At 32.9% G+C, this 18124-nt stretch overlaps 1 protein-coding gene across 2 annotated transcripts in view; it reads left to right on the top strand.

The window, feature by feature from the left end:
• The window catches only part of LOC113112359 (forkhead box protein N2-like), a 52511-nt gene extending 39226 nt beyond the window's left edge, over positions 1–13285 (top strand). For both annotated transcript variants that reach the window (XM_026277833.1, XM_026277832.1), the window contains 5 exons: positions 2073–2623; positions 8014–8138; positions 8288–8337; positions 9419–9487; positions 11012–13285. In XM_026277833.1, the coding sequence (XP_026133618.1) occupies positions 2087–2623; positions 8014–8138; positions 8288–8337; positions 9419–9487; positions 11012–11457 (1227 nt within the window). In that variant the 5' untranslated portion in view covers positions 2073–2086 and the 3' untranslated portion in view covers positions 11458–13285. The remainder of the gene's footprint in view (positions 1–2072; positions 2624–8013; positions 8139–8287; positions 8338–9418; positions 9488–11011) is intronic.
• The last annotated feature ends 4839 nt before the right edge of the window (positions 13286–18124 follow it).

Below are 18124 nucleotides of genomic sequence, written 5' to 3'. Positions count from 1 at the left end.
TATATATATGTATATATATATATATATATATATATATATATATATATATATATATATATATATATATATATGTATGTATATATATATATGTATGTGTATATATATATGTATGTGTATATCTTTTTAAATTTTATTCTTTTAATTTTATTATTATTTATTTATTTTTATTTAATTGTTTGTGCACAGTTATACTAAAATATACTATGAAACATAAATCCATATAATGCCATTACAGAATATATATATATATATATATATATATATATATATATATATATATATATAATTTATTTATTTATTTATATATTTTTTTTACGTTTTAATTAAAAAACTACTTTTTTTTTTCAGTTTATTTAGTTTTGTTGGTGCACAATAATGGCTGATACTCTTATGATACCATGAAACATGAATCCATATATTGACTAAATCAGATTCAAATTGATTTCACCATGCTTTCAATAAAATTCCCACTGAACGGTTCAACACAAATGCTAATAACCGTTAGCGATGTTCTTCTGCTCGGTTGCCCAAGCAGCACGGTCTCCTCTCGTTCTGTAGTAAAGGATGAGCGGAGAACGGTTTTTCCTTCTCCTTTGGCTTTAAGCAGTCCGTAGCTCCTCAGCCGGTGGCCCTCGATGGCTAACTATCAGCTGCGTGAGGAGGTGGGCGGTGATGAGGACGAGGCCGGGTCATTTCAGACGCTCTCGAGAAACCTGAACAACCCTCAGACACAAGAGCTGAGTGACTGCGAGAAACACCGGCTGATTGAGAGAGAGAGAGAGAGAGAGAGATCATCGGATGGGAATGAGGGAGATTAGAGAGGAATATGTAGGGAAAACTTTAAAACAAAACTTGTGCTCTTGAAGAATGGTTGTAAAAAGGGAAAAATTGACCAATTAATAAAGTCTGGCATGAGTTTAATGAGAATTAAAGACAAAAGAGGTTTTGTCCTGTTCACCAGTTTTCACAGTTATGTTATTAGTTTTGGAAAATTTTAAGATGATTGTCTACAGATTCTTCTTTGTGGTTTTTGATTGTAAATGATTTATCACTGAGTTAGATCTGCACTGATCTTAAAATTCTGCTGATACTGAGAGGCAGATCATTATTTTCATCACATGGACAATATTTAAATTCTATTTATTGTATATATATTTTTTTACAAATGTAAATATCATTATTCGTTTAATTATAATTAATATATAATATAGGATAAATAAAAATATTACATTGTAGCATATTATTAAAATTAGTTATTATTATTATTATTAGGCAAAATGCTTTTAAAAAATGTAAGTGAATTTAGACATAACGATACAGTAGAAAATTTGTAGGATGGATATTTATTTTTGAGATCTGCAAAAAATTGCATTTAATTGTGTTAATTTCTTCATTTAAGTAGGCATTTAACAGTTAATAAATTACCAGTAAAATTGTGCTTGTTGGCAAATAATATAAAATAAACAGAAATGAGCATGCAGAATTAAAAATCCAGTATCAACTAATAAATCACACTGAAATAAAATAAAAACATTAAGATTAAAAATGGGTCTATATAATGTTTGTTTATATATATATATATATATATATATATATATATATATATATATATATATATATATATATATATATATATATATATATATATATATATACTTTTTTTTTCATTTATTTCCTTTTTTTTATTGTCAACAGTTATGGTTAGATACTTTGAAACGGTAGCATGACACATTTTATTTTGTGGTTTATTTTATTTATTTATATTTTTTTAAAATATTTTTTTTAATTTTAATTAATTTAATTTATAAATATAATCTATGGTTATTATTGTAATAGTTGCATGCATGCAATAATATTTGTTTTGGATTCCACTCAGAATTATTATCAACAGATTAATCTTCATAATCATCATTTATGTTTGCATTTCAAGTAATCTGCCAAAGAGTTTGAGTCTTTAGCTTTTCCTTTTCTCAGAGTTACGTTGCATTCTCTATTAGGTCCAAATGATTGCTACCAGATTATGTTTTTTGTACAACATTTTAATTATTTTTTTCTGTTTCGCTCTCCAACAGACTTCCTTGATTGAATGGGTCCAGTCATCGGGATGTCGCCGGATAAGAAAGCAGAATCCCCGGGCGTTCTGGGGGATGGGACGGGTCTGCGCGGGGTTAGTGGGACGCTGCCCGAGGACGAGTGCGCCGCCAGCCCCCTGGCCACCAGCCTGGACCACAGCTCCAGCTCCGGAGACGAAGAGCTCACCAACCTCAACTGGCTCCACGAGAACCTGCTCCAGAACTTCACCCTGGGCGGCGTCCCCGAGGCCCAGTCCTGCCCCAGCACGCTCTTCGACATCGAGGGCAACCACAGCTCCTCCGTCATCTCCTCGGCCGCGCCGCACGCCGGAGAGTCCGTCAAGTCCAAGCCGCCCTTCTCCTTCTCCCTGCTCATATACATGGCCATCGAACAGTCGCCCAGCAAGTCTCTGCCGGTGAAGGACATCTATGGATGGATCCTGGAGCACTTCCCGTACTTCTCTAGCGCCCCCACTGGCTGGAAGAACTCAGTGCGCCACAATCTGTCCCTCAACAAGTGTTTCCGCAAAGTGGAGAGGGGCCTTGGGAAGGTGAGCAATGCAAAGTTAGTCATTTAACTGATACTTTCAAGGTGTAGCTCCCTCAAACCAATATGGCTTTGTTTCTTTCTCAGCAGGGATATTATCTTTAGCTAAAGCTTTAAACCATTACTTGCAATGCAGTAAGCTTTAAATTAAATGATAATTTAAAATGCATAACTTCAACGTTTTTGTTTGGGTCATGTTGAAGTACTTAAACTGAAATACAAATAATATAGGGATTAAAAACAACAAATATTAATAAGAATGAACACAGCAAAATGAAATGGAAAAATATACAGATAAAAACTTTTTTCAGTTAGTTGCTGAAGTAGTAAAGATGAGATGAAAAATATATATATACGTTTAAAAAAGACGATAAAAATGACACAAACTTAAATGGAAAATATAAAAATATAAACTTGTCATCTAACAGAAATAAGTTTAAGGTGTAGTATTTAAATTACTACAAAGAAAACTGAAATTAAATTAACATACATTATAAAAACAAAAACTAATGTATATGACAAAAAAAAAAACTCAAATTAAATTTAAAATATAAAAATAAAAACTAATTTTCGACTCATACCAATGCAAAAAAGTTTAAAAGAATTTACCAAAATTATAATAAAAAAATTAATCACATTTAATTCAATGCCATGACATCATTTCTAATTTCCATTTAGTTTAAGCTGAAGTATTAAAATTACTCAAACGGAAATAAAATTAATTAAAATTATAAGAACATAAAAAAAATTGTGATGGTTCACCCAAAAATGAAAGTTCTGTCATCATTTACTCGCCCTCAGGTCGTTCCAAACCTGTATGAGTTGCTTTCTTTTGTTGAACAATAAATAAGATATTTTGAAGATTGCTGGTAATCAAATAGTTAATGTGTGTGTGTGTGTGTGTGTGTGTGTGTGTGTGTGTGTGTGTGTATCATGCTCTATATATTCATTCTTTTCACACCTTTCTATTTCTAATCTTTTCTGTTAGCATATTTTACCGTGTACAGTGTTAACATGGGCTCGGAAAAAATACACATCACAGTGTGAACCTGGAGTTAGTCTTGTGCCCAGTCTGCTCTGTCCTCGCGCTGTTTACTTGATGTAAACACTGTTTACTTGATGTGAAGTTTCAACATTTTCAGTGTCAAGGACCCCAAAATATGATGGTTCCATTGCTTAAAAAAAAAAAAATCTTTACTAAAATAAAGATGTTAAGACACATTTATACTGTGAGGGGAAAAATACTGTGATAAAAAATTTTTTTTTATTAAAAGTGGCATTTATTTGCCTGTGTGCCAAATTTTTATCATAACTAAAATACATGATTAAAATCTACAACATTTTATTAATTCATACAATTATTTTATTCTTTGTAGTACTTTTTCATCCTCATTGCTGCAAAACATCAATACACAAAACAACTTTTAACTTTAATGAACCTTAATTAATTCAGATTGTAAAAGAAACATTGTTGCATTGTTTTGTTTTACAGAAACTTTAATAATTACAGTGATGAGAAAAAATATATAGACATTTTTGCAAATTAGATTAATATTTTGTCTTTGTGCTAAAGCTAAAAAAAGAGATAAAACTCTAATTTAAAATATTAAAATAAAAAAAATGTTTGACTCATGCCAATACAATGTTTTGGTTTATTTTATGTTGTAGTTAAAATGACTAAAACTAAAAGATGAACATTAAATGGACATAAAAAGCAAAAACTAAAGTGTTTACAAAAATTAACCAAAATGAAAAAAAGAAAAAGTGAAAAAAAAATGACTGTGTGCTAAATGTAAAACTAAAATCCATGAATAAAATATTATCTAGAACGTTTTATGAATTCCTATAATTATTCAATTCTCTGTAGTGCTTTTTCATCCTCATTACTGCAAATCAACAAATAAACTTTTACCTTTGTTTAACCTTAATTTATTCAGATTGTAAGTGAAACATTGTTATAGTGTTTTGTTTTACAGAAATGTAAAAAATAATTACAGTAATGAGAAAATGATATAGACTTTTTTGCTAATGAGATTAATATTTTGTCTTTGTGCTGAAGCTAAAAAAAAAAGATAAAACTCAAATTAAATTTAAAATATAAAAATAAAACTAATTTTCGGTTCATGCCAACGCAATGTTTTGGTTTATTTTATGTTGTAGTTAAAATGACTAAAACTAAAAGAAGTACATTTAAATAGACAGAAAAAGCAAAAACTTAAAAAAAAAAAAAAAGTTAAAAATTAAAATGAAAAAATAATAATAATAATAGGGAGAAAAATGACAGTGTGCTAAATTTAAAACTTAATCCGTGATTAAATTTTTTTAAACATTTTATCAATTCATACAAATGTAATTCTCTGTAGTGCTTTGTCATCCTCATTAATGCAAATCAACAATAAATAAATAAACTTAACTTTAATGAACTTTAATTTATTCAGATTGTCATTTTTTTTTTTACAGAAACTTAAAAAATAATTACAGTATTGAGAAAATACTATAATAATAATAATAATATAGACATTTCTGCTATTGAGATTAATATTTTGTCTTTGTGCTAAAGCAAAAGAAAAGTTAAAATGTTTTCTAGAACATTTCATTTTGGACTTTTCTTATTAATGCAAAAAAGTAAAATAAATGTACCCTGTGTCCATGAGCATGTGCACTAACCATTAGGCCACGGATGATTATTTTCCTGTGTCTGACTGAACGGTTAGAGTCTCGTTTCCTGTTCGGAGCCGCAGCCGTGACGTTGTGTTTACTCGTGGCAGTGAAATGATCTTCTGTGGAGCTGTGAGGTCAGCGAGAGCCCATCCGTCAGACACAGACACAGACACACAGAGCTGCTTTCACATGACATTGCCTGGTTTCAGTTGCCAACGCAACATTTCCTCCTTCCTGTTTATGAGCAGGCTGGTAATCTGAGTCAAGGTTATAGGCCTCCTCCTCCTCCTACCTATTCCTCTGTTTCTGTATCTCTCTCTCTCTATATATATATATTTATATGCATTATATTCTGCATAGAAAATTTTATGTTTTTCGTGAGCATTAAAGTTGCAGTAGGTAACTTTTGTAAAAATATATTTGTTAAAGCTGTCATTATGTCCTGACAGTAGAATATGAGACAGTTAATCTGTGTAATAAATCAAGCTCCTCTGGCTCCTCCCAGTGTCCTATTGCCATTTGCAGAAACTCCATCGCTCCCGGTAAGAAACAACCAATCAGAGCTGCGGTCCGTAACTTTGTTTGTGTTCAAAATGTAGAAAAATGTATATAATAAGCGAGTACACCATGAATCCATTTTCCAAACCGTGTTTTTAGCTTGTCCTGAATCACTAGGGTGCACCTATAATAAGTGTTTATATTCAGACTATTTTAGATTGCTTCGGGGGTACCGCGGCGGAGTAACCCAGTACCTTTGTGATTCTTCATAGACATAAACAGAGAGAAGTAGTTCCGGCTACGATGTTCTTCCGCAAGACGCAAGCAGTTCTGTTTATTAACCGCTAGAGCGTCAAAAGTTACCTACCGCAGCTTTAAGATATTTTGCATAGCCTTTATGATTTTTGTGGCAATTAAACCACCTCACTCCCAAATTCTCATTAGTGAGAATGTTTTTTTCATTACTGTAATAGTTTAGAAATTTTCTGTAAAAAAACACCTTGCAATGCAATGATTTGAGTTAAAATGTGAATTAATTAATGTTATGCAAATACCAATGCATTTTTTATACCTTTTTGTTTATTATTAGATAATATTGTTAGTATGTAATATTATAAATTTTATATATAAAATGTATTATTATTATACATAGTTTATTTTTATGTAAATATTTGTGGTAATATGATTAAAGAACAAATATGATCACAATTTATTTTTATTATTATTATTATTTTAATAAAATAAAAAAATTAAATTTATGTAAAAAAATGTTCTGGTTTAGTTAGTTTTCTGTTAAACAAATACAGTAAAAAAAAATTCCCAGTTATTTTTTCCCAGTTAAAATCTGAATAAATTAATGTAATTTAATTTGATGTAATTTTATTATTATTATTATATTTTTATTCTATAATATTTTATTATTATGTTACCTCATTATATTATTATTTATTATAATAATTAAATATTATAAAAACATGTATATTGTTTTTTTTTTGTGGTAATGAGATTTTTAGATTTTAGAATAGTTCAAATTCTAGAAGAGTGAATTAAATTGTTGTCATTACCTGCAAATAGTTTTACAATGCAAAAAGTGCTAGTCCAAAAAGTAAGCTTTTTTTATGTTAATTTGAAATATAGTTTATATTATGTTTGATTTTAAGGTATAAATCTGATCTAAACCTGGTCTGTCTTTGTATTGTTTTGCTGTTTGGCAAATGGAAGATCTTTCCCAGCATCTTTTCTCAGAGATGTTGAAGCTTCTGGGTTATTCTGCCTTTAACTCTCTTGATTCGCAGCTAAATCCATCCATTGAGTGCAATAATAATTAACTAATACAGTATGAGAAACATGGATCAGATCTGGTCATAAACACTCTTTATGTCGTTTACAGCAGCATGTTTTGAAGTTTATCTGCTGCTTTTAACCATTGCTCGTAAACTCCCAGCAGGACCTGTATGGCCAATCACATGCTTAGATGATCTCATTAAGACACTTTGAGCAGCGAGATGCTCTCACCAGGCCGCTGGTAAATGTCCAACGGGTTTCTCATTTTCTTTCTGTCTTTGAAATCAGCCACTGCATAAAAATTGAGCTTTTTGCACACCTTTCATTTTCTGAACATCTGACCGACGTAAATTAACCAGATTATCCTTACTGACATTTTCAATAAATTAATAAATACTGCAATGCAATGATTTTTCAGTTTTAATCTGAATAAATGCACCTAATACTACCAACTACTAGTTGGATTTTATTTTATTTTGTATGCATATTATTTAATATTAACATAATTTTTTATGGTTTATTAATTTATTAATGTATTTATTATAATAATAATAATAATAATGTATTTATTAATGTATTTATAATAATAATAATAATAATAATAAATATATTTTACACACTTTTTTTGCTTTAATGATGTTAGTTTTAATCTGAATAAATGCAACTAATACTACCTCGGTTGCATTTTATTTTATTTTAATGTATATTGTTTATTATTATTATTATTATTAATATAATTTCTGTATTATAAAGTAATACAATTTATATTATGCATTATATTTATTTATTTATTTTTGCTGGTTTTGGATATGAATATGCACCATAATGTGGTTTTAGGCCAAAAACAGTCAAAACAAATTAAGCCCTCAAACCTTCTCATTATTATATTATTATTTATTATTATATTATTACTTGCTCATCTGACTGTACATGTTCATGTGTTTCTCCTAGGTTAATGGAAAAGGCTCTCTGTGGTGTGTGGACCCCGAATACAGACCCAATCTGATCCAAGCCCTGAAGAAACAGCACTTTCCCACAGCCCACTCCTTCTGTACGCCCCCTGCATCCCCTCCCAGGTAACACGCACACATTTACTATAATACAAACTAATAGAGATGCATTAGCTAATGTTTGATGCATGCAAACCAGCCCAGTTCCACACATCTCCGTCGTTTGTCTCTAAAGTCATTCTGAGTGTCCTGCTTTCTGTTTTACTGTGTGACAGTGCCTTCTCACCCGCACGTCACCTCTTCCTCCACGGCTGCGCTCTAAAAGGTGAGCCATCTCTGTTTCTCTCAGTTAAATATGTCTCTGTCGAAACAAGTGGTGATTTGAAAACTTGTGAGTTAAAGAACAAATAAAAGCATGCATTAAAAAGTGATTTATGCTGCATGATCCCTTAAACGATGCTCTCTTTTGGTGAAGAAAGAGTACACACTTTTGAGTGTGTTGTAGAAGAGTAGGCGACATATGCATACGATTGCATTTTTACCGGACTGCTCTGTTGCATAGTCTTACACACACCGTGACTGTAAACTGGCTTGTCAATCATCTTATCACATCCCCTGAAATGAAATATAACACAGATAATATTAAATCGATATTTTTACTATGTTAAATGTTGATTATTAGTAACTCAAACCCCTTTAACGGCGGTCGCACACATCTGCCATTTTTGTAGTTTTTTAACGCTTTTTATTCATATTTTTGTAGTTCTGAAATTCGTGATTCGTCAAAGCGCAATGGATTGTGGGCAATATTAGCAATTAGAGAGTACACGGATCCACGCTTCAGACATCTATCTGAAGTAGTAGGGCATACTCTTTTCAACATACTCTTCTTAGGGACACTTATTTTAAACTCTCATACTGAAAGATGTTTGAATATTGAGGCACAGGATTTATTTTTATATATTTGTGTTTTTATTTTATTTTTTGTTTAGTTTGATTAAATTTTTCTATATTTTTTTATATTAATTTTTAAAATTTTAAATGTATTTTATTATTTTTTTATTGTATTTTATTTATTTATTTTGATTTATTAGAAGTTAGATCCCATCTATCATCTTTCAAAATAAAGGCAATTCATTGCTCACACAATATGAGAACCCTGTGATTTTTAGCTTGTAGTCTGGACTGTTATCAAGCATTTTCTTTCTCTTTCTCCGTCATCTTGAGTATAGCAGCAGTTGTGTTCACTCTCTCTGTCTGGTTGGTAGTGAATAATTCAAACATTCTGAAGAGTTGCATGGAAACAGAGGATCTCCAGTCCCTTGATTTCCCCCCACAGACACACACACACACACACACACACACAGCAATGCTCTAACCACTGTGTGTCTCTGTGTCCTTTACAGAGTCTGACATTGATGCCGCCACTGCAATGATGCTCTTAAACTCAGCCCCTGGACACCACAGTGACCCATGTAAGAGAACACCCATCATTCTACCATCTAACGTTCTCTTATTAAGCTCATGTGCCCCTATAATGTTTATAATAGAAAGTTCATGCAGAAAGGCTAGTTTGCGTCTTATTTATGGAGATGGATTTGCAAATATGTCTGCATAACTAAAAGCTTTCGCTGGTAATTAGTGCAGCATTGTCTTTATCCTCGTTAAGTGTGTTACTGTAGTGTTCTCTACCGCTAATGAGCCTTAATGACCCGTGGGAGAATAAACCATCATAAGAGTGCTTCATTAAGACGGGTGCATGAAAGGACTTGATGATGCGTCTCTTGAACTTGAAACCTGTCGAGAAGATGCACCCGAAACCTTTAAAGCCAGAGAATAAAAATACACTGCATGCAAAAATATCGTTTTTCATGCACCGGTCAATTTTGAGATTTTGGACCGTTTGACTTTTCATTATGTGTTGTTTCAGACTAGTGGGAAGACAACATGCAAGTGTTTATATCTATATCACTTTCAGAAATCTTCAATTCAGCAGCGCTTACATATACAGTTTTTATTCCTTCCTTATTTATTTAGAGTCTTAAGATTTTTACTGAAAGGATTCTTCATATGACATTTGTCTGAATTTCTACGTTTTATTGCTAAAAACATGGTGAAAATGAATATTTCTGGCTCTTTGTGATTTAAAATACATATCCAAGAAAAAAAATGTCAAGACACCCTGGTAAATAGAGTAAAGGAATAATTTAATTATATACCACCATTCTTAATTTTTCACTTTATTTAAATACTTTATTTACATTTGTAATTTATTTAAAAAAATGTACTAGAAATATAACTTTGATACTGCTATATTATATTTTTAATATTCCTCACACACATATGCCGTGCACACACACACAAACACGTGTGTGTGTGTGTGTGTGTGAAATATTAAATATATAATGTTAATAAAAATATTGATATGTTGGTTGTTTGAATAATTGCTGAATATTTTATGCGAAAAAACAATGCAAAATTAGTTACAAAAAATAAAGTACCAGTTTTCTGAAATGTTATGTATAAATATGCAACTGATGCATGATGTAATTAAATATGCATTATTTATTAATGAGCATATGGTTAAAAAATCCTGTTTTATTTGGTTAACATTAGACTTGATGGTTTTTGGATTTCTCTTACACTATAAATCAGAAAATACTGTTAACAGCCAGTAAGAAAATTTATTTTCACCATGTTTTTAAGAATAAAATGAGATCTATGCTCTGTATAAAAACAATATAGATGCATAGGAAGTTCGGTGTAATTGCAACCGTGGAGAACGCACTCATTTTGAGAAAGCCTTGAAAGATAAATGTATTATAAATGAAATCTACAGACACACATGGGGATAAAGTTTTCTTTCCATGAGTCTGAAGAAGCACATAATGAAAAGCCAAATAGCCCAAAACTGACCGGTGCATGAAAAAGCAACATTCTTGCCTGTATTTCAGAAACTTTTGGGCTGCATTGTGATTGTGTTGTGGTTCGTTCCTCAGGTGACCCGGACAGCCCCATTGACCTCTCTCGCCCGGATTCGGTCCTGGTGAGCAGCGACCCGAAGCAGGATCACAACTACAGCAGCTCGTCCTTCCAGCGCTGCTCGTCTCGCTCTTCCTCATCCTCCTCATCCTCGCTGTCCTCCCTGGACGAGGCCGGCTGTGACTCGGGCCAGGACCGGCGCGCCGGCAGCGAGGGCTTCCACAGCGACGAGGATTCGGAGGAAGAGAGGAACCCACGTCTGCCCTCGCTCCCCATCCGTCGCCCGCTCACCGTCAAGTGCCCTCTTCCGGTTAAACGAGCCCGGCACGAGTCCAAACCGGAGCTGGACGAGGAGCTGAAGGAGGCGGCCGGGTCTCTCTTGCACCTGGCCGGGATCCGGTCCGGCTTGGATCTCTCGAAGCGAACGGCCAAGAGCAAAAAGCCGGAGAAGCGTCGGAAATGAATCGCTTTTAGAGAAACACATTTTAACCCCTAGACTGTGTATCAGTGAATGTGCCTCCTCATTTTTCACATCATTCAAACCTTTCTTTATTTTCGTTTTTTTTTTTTTATATACGAGAGAATTCCCATCCCGGACTCAAACTACGGCAATACGCTGAGCTGAACGAAGCCATACTGAGAAGCTTACGGAGAAACGCAGGTTGTCGTGCTTCAGGATTTCTCGGATTGGGAGAAACTGCTGTTTTTTTTTTCTCTTAAACGTTTGCATGCTTCCTCTTTCAGTGAGTGTCCTACTCTTCCAAGTGCTTCTGTGGTATTTATACAGAGAACGAGTGCATGTCAGTGTGGTTCGAAGCACTAACCTCTCGTCATCCACTTTATATTTGAGAATTACGTCAAGAATTCCCTGCCTTTTTTTTTTTTCATGTACTGAACAAAGAAATGCAATAATTGTCATCAGGCGGCAGGCGTTACATTCGTTCTCTTCATCAGAGGCGCTGGATATGTTTTGAGCAGATGCAGAAAGAATGCAAGGATTACTTTGTCATGTTTGGTGATGTTTATATGGGAAAATCTCCTGAATATAGGGCACACTTCACTCCAGAATCAAAAGAAAAATAAATATGATTTGCATTTAAATTAAACCTGGCACATTTTCTTCAGAATTCAAAATTTTCTTAATTAAAAATACTGTAATATGGTATTTTTTTGTGCTATATATTTTTTTTTTTTTTTTTTGGTAGCGCATCAGATGTCACCATGCTGTGATATTTATTAATACTGTAATATGAAAAAAATAAATAATCAAAGCTGTTTTTACTAATTGGAGTTGGAACGTACAATAACTGCAAATAAAACTTGTGAACTACAGTAACCTTTTTAGTTTTTAAAAGTCAGCAAACAATTGGCTTAAAACCAACACAAAATTTGCTACCATGATGTATTTTAACTTTTGCAAAAATGCAAATAAATAATAATAATAATTAATAACAGTACTAAAATAGGTTTATTTTTTATTTATTTTTATTTTTAAAAAATTGTCACAATTGCCATTAATGTAATTTTTTTAAATTGCAATTGCATTTTATTTTTATTTTTTTGGTACCACATCAATTCTGAATAAATGCTTGTCTTAAATTTCCATTTTTAAATAGGCAAAAAAAAAATACAATAATTTCCACCTTAATGTTATTTTTAATATAAATGCTTAGTTGTCATGAAAATGTTACAATCCAAAATTCAAAACAAAAAAAAAGTATAATAAAATGATAATATTAATAAATAATAATAATTATTATAACAGTACTAAAATATACCTTTAATTAAGAATATTAATTCTTATTTGTTTTTCTTGTTTTGGAGTGAAATATGACCTGAACATGTTCATGTCAGATTTAATGAGATTTTCAGTGAGCCTTTAACAAATTTAAAAAGTGAAAATTCACGACTGCATGACTGGAATCAAAGCCTAATCTTGAATATATCAACACAAGATCAAGATCCGTGTCCGTCAGCGTTAGGATAGGCTCTGTCCAGAGCCTATGCAAAAAACGAAAGCCGTGTAGCTCTGTGTTTCCTCTGTGTGTGTGTGTGATTATGTATGTGTGTGTTTCTGTGCACATTTTAGCGTGTTTTAACGCAGTCCGCAGACTCTGGGCGATCAACACTGGATTTAAACCATTTACACCTTGAGCTCAAGACTGTGGATGAAGATGTAGAGATACAGAAAAGGTCATATTTCACCTCAAAATCAAACAGAAAAATAGGATATTATATTTTGTATTAAGAAAATGTAGATTGATATTTTTATCTTTCATGACAACATTATTTTCTTAATAATTTAAGCTCATTTTTTTCTCCTCCAGAAGACTGATGCCAGAATTCTGAGGGGAAAATGGCACTTAACAAAATGTCTTTTAAATGTAATTTTAAATCTCATTTGTTTTCATTAATCTACTGTGAAAACAAAGATTTAAATATGTAAATTGCTAAATGTTTATGTATCATAGTAGTATTTGTATCATCTTCTAATTTGTGACCCTGGAGCACAAAAGCAGTCTTCAATCTCTGGGGTGTATTTGTAGCAATAGCCAAAAATACATTGCACGAGTCAAATTTATCGATTTTTCTTTTATGCCAAAAATTATTAGGATATTAAGTAAAGATCATGTTCCATGAAGATATTTTGTAAATTTCCTACCATAAATAATTAAAAACCAAATTTTTGATTAGTAATATGCATTGCTAAGAATTCATTTGGACAACTTTAAAGATGATTTTCTCAATATTTAGATTTTTTTTGCACCCTCAGATTCCAGATTTCTGAAAATGTACACTTATGTCTGGTTTTGTAGTCCTGGGTCACATTTGAGGATTTTAATTGTAAAAAAAAACTATTTGATATACAAACAAACTCAAATCTCAAACATCAAAATTCAGTAAAGTTATGGGATTTTTGTGTGTGTGTGTGTCTATAAATATATATATATATATATACATACATATATATATATATATATATATATATATATATATATATATATATATATATATATATATACACATATATATATATATAGACACACATATATACATGTACTATTTTGGGGTGAAAAATGATGCACACATGATTTCATGAGAAACTTCATACTGCCACATTTACAAAAAAAAAAAAAAAACAGTGTTTTAAATATATATATCCATGCTGTATTGTTAGTAGAGGATGTAAACTGTGTCATTGCTCAGAGTTGTGGAGCAGGATGAAGTATACGGCAGTCAGAATCAGAGTATGGTCAGCTTTTTGGTTGTTTTTTCGGGTTTGAGCCTCTGTCTGTAATCTGAAGCAGAAGCCTGTCGCTCTTGAACAGCAGAAGAATCACTGTCTCAAACACACCTAGAGCCGTTCATTAAGACAATGAGGAATAAAAGGGTCGCTGTTAATGAGCTGCTCATTTCTTCATTTCATTTGGACCCTCGATTGGTTCCTTCTGTAAAAAAAAAAACTTAAGTGTCTACAAAACCTGTGTTTGTTCCTCTTGTGCCAAAATAGCCAAGACTGCTTTAGTACACTTGTCTTGATTTTGTTTTCTGTGCATCAGGTTATGAAGTATTGACTATTAACTAATTAAACTGCCAAGTCTCACCAAACCTGTCAAGAAAACATGACTTTATTTCACCTCAAATACAAAATGAAGAAATAAGGAATCATATCATACTTTAAGAAAATTGGGATTGTTTTTTTTTTTTTTTTTTTTGCATTTTATTTTCATGTACATTTCACCCAGAATCATGAACTATTCATTTTAAATAAATCCTACACTTTATAAATATGCATATGCATGCACATAAAGATCTATCTGTCTTGATGGATTATTCTTTATTTACATACAAATACACATATGACGGCTTAATTTTTAACATGCATATGAATAATAAATTATATTTACATATATATGACGTCAAAGAAGGGAACAAATATATATATATAATTATATAATTTAAAACATTCATTGCATGTAAAAAAAAAAAAAAGCCCTTTGAACATGTTTTTGTGAGATTTTACCCATGAAATCTGGGAATTGTAGGGAAATATTAACCCCAAATGTAACATCTAACATCAAGTTACTCTTATCATGAGTGTACAGTATGAGTACAATATGTGAAAATGCCATTCCATTGTATTTTTGTAAACTGCCATTGTTTATCTGCACTGCCACGTAACCAGCGGCTCGCCATCCCATGATGCACTGCTTCTTCATTCTCAGTTCCCATAGTTGGATATTCCTGTGAAACTAAACTCAGAGCTGGAAACGTATCTGTGAGAGCTTACTGCCAACTGTGAAGAGTAGGAAGACGAGGAGAATGAATCTGAGAAGTGTTGGTCTCATACTCTCCTCGTGTGGTCTTCATGTGGAGACTGCACTGAATGATGTAAATAAATCTGATTTCTGTCCTGACGACTCTCTGCCAAGCCGATCTTTCACCTCGGTGTGAGTTTGTCCCCGTCTGCTACACAGACAAACCCCTCGTTTTTGTACGCTTACCTTTGTTAATAAAATGTTTATAAAATTTATTTTCGCCAAAGATATGCAATTGCATTATATATGGTATTATTGAATAAAAGATGTTGGTTTACTTAAGATGGTTTTGTCCAGATGTGTATCTGAAACTTTATATTGAGGAACATTTTAACACTTCATCGCCACCTAAAGGTATATATATATATATATATTTTTTTTTTTTGTAGGGGGCTCTATAGAGTTAAAATAGTCTTGAATTTTTTTACATTAAACATCTTTTGTAACTTGCATGCGATTTATTTTTACATATTTAATTAAAATAATTTATTTTTTATATTAAAGTTTAATCATTATCTTAATAATATTATGAATGATAATACAAAGTAATTTTTTTTCCAGATAGTAAAAGTTTATTTTGCTTTTAGTACATTGACAAATAAATCCCAGTAGTTCATCTTGTTGTCTCTATACTGTATAAAGACATTTTTCAAATAAATGTTACAGATAAATGCCTGAATCCAAAAATACATTGAGGTTTTGAGATGAATAATGTGGACGGACCGCTCCATCTGCTGGTGATGAACTCAACTCGGGTTTTATTGGAGATCCTCAGTTATATCTGCTGTTTGCTGATGTTTTTCTCTCTTATAGACTGTATTGAGTGTGTAAATCTAGTGAAGCATGTTTATCACTGCGCTTAGTAAATCTGACGAGTGTTTTGTGAGTCTCAGAATAGCCTCCATTGATAATCAGCACAAGTGTCTCATTCACTTCAACTCAACCAGAAATTACAGCCTCCCAACCTGCTTCCGTAGCAACCGCATCACGCCAACAGTTGCCTAGCAACCAGACAGCGTAACGTTGTGTGATGAGAGACAGAAGCTGCGTCCGAAATCGCATACTGCGTACTGGGTACTACATTTGAATTCGAACGTACTACTCGACCGTTAGAAAAGTATGTTCTATATAGACCAACGCTACTTTTGCGTCATCGAAGGTTGACGCCCCTTTTTGGGGAAAACAGACGGATTGCCCTGATACAGAACTCGCTCTAATTTCTTGATAGCAAAAATGGCAGAAACATACACACTCTCTTTACGGGCCGAGGACCGTGAGAGGTATTTAATGAAGCTACTGGATACGGTGTTTACAGAGGTTTCCCTTTGAAATGGTGGGGATTAATAACCCCACGCAGTGGCCAAATATGGACATCTAACGTTACGATTATCTCGTGGAATCACCAAGTAGCCTATTTTTGTCATTAACATACTCACAGTATGATAAACTAGACGATAAGGCCATGTCAAGAGGAGTCGGTGGTTTACTTGGATCATATTTCACTATTGACAGTTTTGTTGTAGTTAGAAATATGAAGCTGATAGTAGCTACGTGATTAACGTTAGCTCTCATTAGCAGTGGTGGACGAAGTACACAAATCAAGTACTTGAGTAACAGTACAGATACGTATAATAAAATATTACTCCAGTAAAAGATAAAGTACTCCTTTTTCAATTTTACTCAAGTGAAAGTACAAAAGTACTAAATTTTTTATGTACTTAAGTAAAAAAGTACTGAAAGATAGATGTTTGCAATTTTATATAGGCTAATTTAATTTTATATTAGCACATTTTTTTTTTTTTTATCTTACTGCTCAAAATACCTGGGATTTTTTCCAAAATAACCACTATATGGAGTCAAGATATATTTTTGTTGTTGATATGGACTACACTGATGAGAGTAATGTTAACTGTGAAGCTTACACTGTGATGTACCTGAGAGAAAACAGAGATGACCATCTGATTTTCACCAGTAAGAACAAAGTATTTTAAAGTTTGTTGTTTTACAGAACATCACAGTTATATATGACATGATAATAAGGCCTGAAGATTTTAAGGAAAATATAATTATATTTTCATAATGATTTTTTCCTTCTCAAACCTTGTCTGGGGTGTAAAAACACCACTGGCCAAACGGGGTGCATCTCTTCCCCTCTTTGATAATTATTGTAGTTACCATTTTTCAGTACGGTTATGAATAACGTCCTTAATAACAATGGATGAAAAGTTTAGAGCTCTACTGATGATTAAGTCTAGAGTGTGTCCACCTTTGTGTGTGGGTCCATGTACATGCTGAATCGACAAGTAAAAAAAAGCCTCAAGTCCAAATATTCATTTATCACCAATTAACTGTTTGACAAACACTTCCTGCTTCGATGTCCAGATCTGAATTTAAAAAAATCTCAAACATGCCCCAATGTCCCGATCTGAATCAACCGACTCGCGAACAGGTTCCGAAGTGCCGATCTGAATCAACCGAGTCGCGAACAGGCTCCGAAGTGCCGATCTGAATCAACCGAGTCGCGAACAGGCTCCGAAGTGCAGATCTGAATCAACCGAGTCGCGAACAGGCTCCGAAGTCCCGATCTGAACCAACCGAGTCGCGAACAGGCTCCGAAGTGCCGATCTGAACCAACCGAGTCGCGAACAGGCTCCGAAGTCCCGATCTGAACCAACCGAGTCGCGAACAGGCTGCGAAGTGCCGTTCTGAATCAACCGAGTCGCGAACAGGCTCCGAAGTGCCGATCTGAATCAACGGAGTCGCGAACAGGCTCCGAATTGCCGATCTGAAAACTTCGACCAAAGAATGTAA

This window comes from Carassius auratus, chromosome 13, assembly GCF_003368295.1.
Source record: "Carassius auratus strain Wakin chromosome 13, ASM336829v1, whole genome shotgun sequence".
NCBI classification, from domain to species: Eukaryota; Metazoa; Chordata; class Actinopteri; order Cypriniformes; family Cyprinidae; genus Carassius; species Carassius auratus.
Note: the sequence above shows the minus strand (reverse complement) of the source record. Positions and strands in the feature narration are given on the sequence as shown.